This window comes from Cnephaeus nilssonii (assembly GCF_951640355.1).
Source record: "Cnephaeus nilssonii genome assembly, chromosome: 17".
NCBI classification, from domain to species: domain Eukaryota; kingdom Metazoa; phylum Chordata; class Mammalia; order Chiroptera; family Vespertilionidae; genus Cnephaeus; species Cnephaeus nilssonii.
Genome location: NC_137088.1, coordinates 30,324,784 through 30,332,424, shown reverse-complemented (window position 1 = coordinate 30,332,424; position 7,641 = coordinate 30,324,784). Strand labels below are relative to the sequence as shown.

The 7,641-nt window shown below is 48.9% G+C and overlaps 1 protein-coding gene across 1 annotated transcript; it reads left to right on the top strand.

Moving 5' to 3' along the window:
* Positions 1-862: 862 nt before the first annotated feature.
* A4GNT (alpha-1,4-N-acetylglucosaminyltransferase) lies at positions 863-5,046 on the top strand (the record flags this gene model as incomplete). Its single annotated transcript, XM_079795464.1, has 2 exons — positions 863-1,273; positions 4,432-5,046. The coding sequence occupies 2 exons, from the start codon at positions 863-865 to the stop codon at positions 5,044-5,046; spliced, it is 1,026 nt and encodes a 341-aa protein (XP_079651590.1).
* Positions 5,047-7,641: the final 2,595 nt, after the last annotated feature.

Genomic DNA, 7,641 nt, shown 5'->3' with positions numbered 1-7,641 from the left:
CTTACTAAAGGGAGGAGCTTTCTGAGAACTTGTGTTTAGTGTTAATCTTTGGCCAATGGTTTACTTCCCTCAGTTGTTGAGTTGGAAGATTAGGTGGTGATTTATCAAAAAGTATAGCAGGAAAAACTTGTGGTCATTGCTAGGACTTCAGACAGTGGCTAACTGCAAGTTCCAGGCTAGAAGGTAAGCTCTGACCCATTGGCTTTGTATTTTCTAAAAAAGTCATATGGAATGCGAGAAACAGACCACCGAACAAGTGAGATCTCTGCTCTCCTGGAGATAAAGAAGGGGGCCCTACAGGGACAGGCAAGCCCCAAGTTAGAGGCATGGCTCTGCTAACTGTGTGATCTTGGCAAGTTCTTTAACTCTAGACTTCAGTTTGCTTCCCTGGTTAATTTTCTTCTTAGTTCTATTAGTTTCTTAGTAAATTTTCTTGAATTTTTTAGGTGGGCAATCATAGTTTCTACAACTAGTGATGTCTTTGCCTCATCCTTTCTAGAATTCATAGCAGACATTATTTTCTCTTGTTTTATTGCCTTGGTTAGACTTAGCAGAGGATCATTGATCGGCTGCCTCCTGCACGCCTTCTGTTGAACAGAATTGTATCCTGTTCTTGGCATGCATTTCTCCCCCTATTTTGAATCACCCTAAATTCCTCAGTTAAACTCCAGTTAAAGCATTTTTCTTTTGAATTCTGCATGACTTGATTTGTTTATATTTCATTTGGGATTTAAAAAATCTAAGCTTAGCAGTGATATTCTTTTTTATTGTTTTTACGTGTGCTATCTTTGTCCGGTTTTGTGGATGTGATTTTTAATGAATTGTGTTGACTTAAAGGAGCGGGCAGAAGGGAGAAGTGGACATGCTGAAGGAGCTCCAGCTCTCCCTGTTGGTCATCCTGCTGCTCTCCTGTGGCTTCCTCTTCCAGCTCACCCTGAAGTCCAGCTGCCTCTTCTCCTGCCTGCCCCCCCACAAGTCCCAGCAGGGGCCGGAAGCCCTTCTGGGCAAGGGACGCAGCATTGTGTTCCTAGAGACCTCGGAGAGAATGGAGCCGTCCCCGCTGGTCTCCTGCGCTGTGGAGTCCGCTGCCAAGGTTTATCCTGCGCAGCCGGTGGTGTTCTTCATGAAGGGTCTCAGCAGTTCCCTGCAGCTGCCCCCAAACTCCACGCACCCAGCCTTTTCCCTCCTCTCAGCAATAGACAATGTTTTCCTCATCCCTTTGGATATGAAAAGCCTGTTTGAAGACACACCATTGTCTTCATGGTACACTCAAGTAAGTGTTCAGAGAATCTCAGAATGCCCATGTTGGGAGGGACCACAGACAACTACTCATTCTATAGAAGGGTAAACTGAGGGTAAGGACTCAGTGTGAGAGACAGGACTAGAACCCAGAGCCTTTAACTCTTATTATTTTTAAAAAATATGTTTTTATTGATTTTTAGAGAGAAAAAGAGGGAGAGAGATACTTCAATGATGAGAGAGGATAGTCGATCAGCTGCCTCCTGCACGCCTCCTACTGGGGATTGAGCCCACACCCAGGCATGTGCTCTGACCAGAACGCAACAGTGACCTCCTGGTTCATGGGTCGACGTTCAACCACTGAGCCACACCAGTCAGGCAGATCCTTTAACTCTTGCCTGGGTTGAGCTCTGCTTCAAGTAATTGGGAGAGACCATAAGTTACTTACCTTTTCCTGCTGTCTTTTGTTTCTAGCTTTTTGTCTTAGTATCTAGGTTCCGTTTGAGACTATTCTTGACGGAATGAGTTTCTGTATTTTTTCTAGCTGTGTATACTCCTTATTTTTTCCCGCCAGTTTTAAACCCATCCATGTTAAACTATTTTTGCACCTTAAGAGGAAACTAGGCAAGATTTCACTTGAAAATTATGTAAAGAGAAAATTCACAAGGGATCAGGTCGGGTACTGCTGTATAAGATTGGGTTATATTAAGATAATAGAGGCCCGGTGCATGAAATTTGTGCATGGGTACGGTCCCTAGGCCTGGCTGGTGATCAGGGCCGATCTGTGGGGTGACTGGCGGGGCGATCAGGGGGCCCCTGTTGGTACCTGCCTTGGCTGGCCTGGGGCCTGCGGGCTAGGGGCAGCTCCTGTGCTGAGCATCTGCCCCCTGATGGTCAGTGTGCATCATAGCGACCGGTCATTCTGTCGGTTGTTCTGTCATTCCGTAGATTTGCATATTAGGCTTTTATTATATAGGATAATCAAGAAACTCCTGGAAATTCAGAATTTTGTAATCTTCATCTTAGTAAAATAGCAGAATAAGGAAGTAATACTTCAATTAAGTATTTCTCTCATGAGGACCCACAATCAAGTAATGTTTAAGGAACTTATAGTAGAACCATTCAATGATTCCATTATGGAGCTTTAAACTGTGCCACCTTATGAAGACTACAACATAAAATTAAATACTCTTGCATTACAATGTAAGATTATTTTAGCTATGCAACTCCCCTCCCCCAATCTATTTGGAAGAAAAAGACCTGAAGAAAAAAAACAACACACATGGTAATAGTAGGTGTTTTAGTATGAATTGGGAGTGAATTCAGTAATGAGAATATGTTAATTTTATAAAATTATTTTTTAAAAAGTTACTAAAATATGACATAAAAATAATAACATTTTCTTACTATATAAAGTCCTATCTAAGCTGTAATCATGCCGTTGCTTAGTTGGTTAAAGCGCCTGTCTAGTAAGCTGTAATCATAGGCTAGACCCGTGGTCGGCAAACTGCAGCTTGCGAGCCACATGCAGCTCTTTGGCCCCTTGAGTGTGGCTCTTCCACAAAATACCACGGCCTGGGCGAGTCTATTTTGAAGAAGTGGCGTTAGAAGAAGTTTAAGTTGAAAAAATTTGGCTCTCCAAAGAAATTTCAATCGTTGTACTGTTGATATTTGGCTCTGTTGACCAATGAGTTTGCCGACCACTGGGCTAGACCAAATGTCAGAAAGTCAGTACTTTAGGTTTTGCAGGTCAAGAGGCAGGATTGAGGCCATTTATGAAGGTATTTGTGTTGATTTCCTAAGGCTGTGTAATAAAATGCCACAAACTTGGTGACTTAAGAGAATAGAAATGTATTGCCTCCAGTTGTGGAGGCCAGAGATCCCAAACCAGTATCGCTGGGTGGGTATCAGGTGCTGGCAGGGCCCATTCCCCCAGGGGTGTGGGGGCTCTAGAAAACACTCCTTCCTGTGGAGCTGGTCACTCCAGCCTCTACCTCCATCTTCACATCCCTTTCCTGTGTGTGTGTTGTGTGTGTGTGTGTGTGTGAACTCTCCATCAACCTTACTATAAAGAACACTTATCATTGCATTTAGGGTCCATCAAGATATTCAAGGATACTCTCTCCATCTCAACAGCCCCAATGTATCACATCTGCAAAGACCCCTTTCTCCGGGAGGTAACAGTTATAGGTCCCAGGACTTAGGACCTGATATCTTCGTGTGGCCATTATTCAACCCACTACAGTACTCATTTACAAAAGAGGAAAACTGTGCCACCTCCCTCATTCTCAGAGTCTGGGGCTTTCCTGGGTGGATTTCCTGAGTGAAGGACACACCTGCCCCTAGTTGTCAGCTAGAGAGATTTTGTAGACTAAGCGACAGGCCTGAGTGTGTGTGTGTGTGTGTGTGTGTGTGTGTGTGTGTGTGTGTGTGTAGGGGGAGGAAGGGGTCAAGGGAATTGGTCAGTTTCACTCTTGCCCCATGTGACTTTACTAGTAGATCCCAGCGCTCCCATCTCTTCCCCTGAAGAGCCAGGAAATCTCAAATTGGAGCCGTGAGCAGGAGGTGGAGCGACCCACCAGACTGAGATGTCATCTGCAGTCGCCAGCACAGGGTTTCTAACAAATAGGTGACGACTAGCGTGGCCCTGGGCAGCGGCAGGGCAGGCGCTGGGCAGGGGCTGGGAGTGGAGAGGGACCAGGTGAAGGGCACATGCAGGCTGGGTCCCGGCGGCTCTCAGTGCTCTCCCGCTAGGGGGCGCGCCAGGACTGTACAAGACCAGGCAGCCCTCTGGTCCCCGCCTCCCCACACCTGGGCTCAACTAACACTACCTAAGCTGCGTTTTGCTCCTTGGGAAGAGAAATCTCAGTTTAAATTCTTTTGGGAGATGCTACATTCATTTTTCACAAACTAATCATACACCAGGGCTAGTGTCTAGTGACCCTTGGTGGGGGGAAGGGGGGGGGGCTGATGTGGTTTGTCCTGGCCCAGTTAGACCACCTGAGGATAGCTGGGGCCAGCTATTAGGGATGACCCACTGTGCCAGGGCAGCTGGGGAGGGGCAGCAAGCCAGCTTCCCAACAATCTATTTGCCAAAAGCCCAATTTTGCCTGGCCTCCTGCTGTAACCCCCCGACCCCCCCACCCACCCCACCCCTCCGCCGCTGGGTCTGATTTGCACCTGCTCCTGCAGGTCAACGCCAGTGCAGAGAGAAACTGGCTCCACGTCAGCTCAGACGCGTCCCGCCTGGCCATCATCTGGAAGTACGGGGGCGTCTACATGGACACGGACGTTATCTCCATCAGGCCCATCCCTGCGGAGAACTTCCTGGCGGCGCAGGCTTCTCGGTACTCCAGCAACGGGGTGTTTGGCTTCCTCCCCCGCCACGCCTTCCTGTGGCAGTGCATGGAAAACTTTGTGGAGCACTACAATTCATACATCTGGGGCAACCAGGGTCCCGAGCTGATGACGAGGATGCTGAGAGTGTGGTGCAAACTCCAAGACTTCCAGGGGTTGAGCGACCTCCGGTGTTTGAACTTGTCCTTCCTACACCCCCGAAGATTTTACCCCATCTCCTACCCTGAGTGGAAGCGCTACTATGAAGTGTGGACCCCAGAGCCGAGCTTCAATGACTCCTACGCCCTGCACCTGTGGAACTACATGAATCAGGAAGGGAAGGGGGTGGTGAGAGGCAGCAACACGCTGGTGGAAAACCTCTACCGTAAGCACTGTCCCAGGACTTACAGGGACCTGATTCGAGGCCCAGAGGGGTTGGTGACTGGGGAGTCGGGCGCAGGTAACAAATAGAGGTTTGTTGCTGCTACATGGTGGAACTGGATACACACTTCCCTGGGGGCCTCGCTTCCCCCTGACCTCCACTTTCCCCAGGGGATGGGGGCTTGCCCTCATGTCAGTTACCATTAGCTTCCTCTGTCTGTAGTAAAGTCCCAAAGCCCTTTGTCCTGTGTCTGTGTCAGGGACACACTGGTGCCACCAAATCTTGGGTGCGCTGTGGCACCACAGAGGCGACAGCTTCCCAGTGCTAGGGATCTAGTCCTCTACCCGCTCTCAGTGTCCTCTGGACCTGGGACAGAGCCTGGCACACGGCGGGCACTCCAGAACTCTCGGCTGTATTGAATGTTGAACGCTGCCCAGCTAAGGGAGGGATGTGAGGGTTACATGCATGGCAGGTCTTGGTCAGCTGAGGATGGAGTCTTTGGCGTTTGGCCTTACCGGCAAAGTAGACCAGGGTGCATGTCGAGTCCACTTTCTCCCAACAGCCCTGCAAAAGAGGGCGACCCATTTACACAGGGGGGACCGAGGCTGGCGGAAGTGGCAATCACAAACAGCTACCCACAGAGCTATTTCTGCACACGCCAGGGATTCACGGGGAAGAGAGCTGCGAAGCAAATGCTCTCAGCCCCAGGTTTCACACTGGGCTGCCCTCAGAGGACACACGCTGACTGCCAGGCCCCAGGCTGAGCCTAGAGATGCTTTCGCTAAGTTGTGTCTCATAATGACCCTGCTCTGGAGTAGAGTTTCTCTTTCCCCACTTTACAGACAGGTGAAGTGACTTTCCCCGGGGCACACAGCTTGGGAATGTGGAATGTAAATGAATCTTTGACTCCAAATCCTAGGCTCTCCCCTCCCCTGCTGTGGGTAGTAGGAACTCCTGGAGAGATAAGCATGCCTAGGTCCTGGTCCCTGCCCCACTGAAGTTTTTAGCATTTTAAAAATTGTGATAAAATATACATACCATTACGTTTGCCATTTTAACAACTTTTAAAGTGTACAATTCAGTGGCATTAAGTATATTCACATTGTTGTGCAACCATCACCACCATCCATCTCCAGAACTTTTTCATCTTCCCAAAGTGAAATTCCATACCCATGAAATACTAACTCCCCATCCCCATATCTACCTCCACCCCCTCTCAGCCCTGGTAACCACTATTGTATTTTCTGGAATATCTCTATGAATGTGACTATTCTCATTATAATCTACAGGTGAAATCATGTAATATTTGTCCTTTTGTGTCTGGCTTATTTCTCTTAGCATAATATTTTCAAGGTTCATGTTGTAACGTCTATCAGAATTCCATTCTGTTTTAAAGGAAATTCTATTCCATTGTAGGTATGCATGGACCACATTTTTAATCCATTCATATGTCGATGGGCACTTGGGTTGCTTTCACCTTTTGGCTATTGTGAATAATGCTGTTAGGAACTTGTATGTGCAAAATTTGAGTTTCTGCTTTCAGTTCTTTTGAGTATACACCCAGAAATGGAACTGCTGGGCCATATGGTAATTCTATGTGTAATTTTTTAAGGAATCGCCATTCCTTTTTTTTTTTACAGCAGCTGTACCATTTTTTACTCCCACCAGCAATGCTTGGGCTTCCAATTTCTCCACATCCTCGCCAGCACATGTTCCCACAGGCTTTTGCTTTGGCTGCCCCCAGATACAGAGCTTGGCACATTGACACTGGGGTGGGAGAAAGGCCTTAAAAATTCCCCGAAATCTGAGTCTCAGTAAAGCAAGGGCTGGCTATGGAAAGGGATCAGGACTGATGTCAGGAGAGAAGGAGTTCTTTGGTCCGGGGCTTCACAGCTAGATGCACAGGACAAGCCAGCAGGCTTAGGGGTGGTGGTGACAGGGTAGTTGACATCTGACCAGGCCTGGGACTCACCCAAGGGACCAGTGTGGGACAGGTAGAAACCAGGAAGATCCCTTTAGATTAGGGCTAGTGAGCTGCGTGTGTGTGTGTGTGTGTGTGTGTGTGTGTGTGTGTATGTGTGTGTGCGTGTGTATGTGCGTGTGCGTGTGCGTGTGTGTGTATGTGTGTGCGTGTGCGTGTGTGTGCGTGTGCAGCAGCACATCCAGCCTCCTTGGGCTGCAGGTGGTGGCCTTGCAGCAAGGCCTGGGAGCCATTCACATGGGTCCTGGGTTTTCCTAAGGGATTAAACCCAGCAATCCCTCCTTCCCCCTTCTATAGATCTAAAAATACCCCGGGGAGGGGGGAGAGGAGGGAGGGAAAGATGACTGGGGAAAGGTTCCACCCCTCTTTACCATGGGGTGGGGTACCTGTCTGGGGATCCTGATCTGTTGGAGACCCAAGGCCTCCAGCTCTGGGGCAGAGAGGTTCTCTGGTCCCTGGCCTGGCACACTGGCAGCACTGAGGTGGCCAGGTGGCTCTGTTCCTGCCACAAGAGCACCAGCGTCCCTAAGGCTGGGGAAGCATCCTGGCCTGCAGGGCTGTGAGGATCCGGGCAATGGCCTGAGGCTGTTGGGGGCAGTTCTGGGAACTTGGAGGCGGGGCCAGGCTGAGAAACAGAGCTGGGAACTCTCCCCACGCTCCTGTCTCCTGGGACCCTTAGATGAGCCAAGGTGCATGGGAAAAC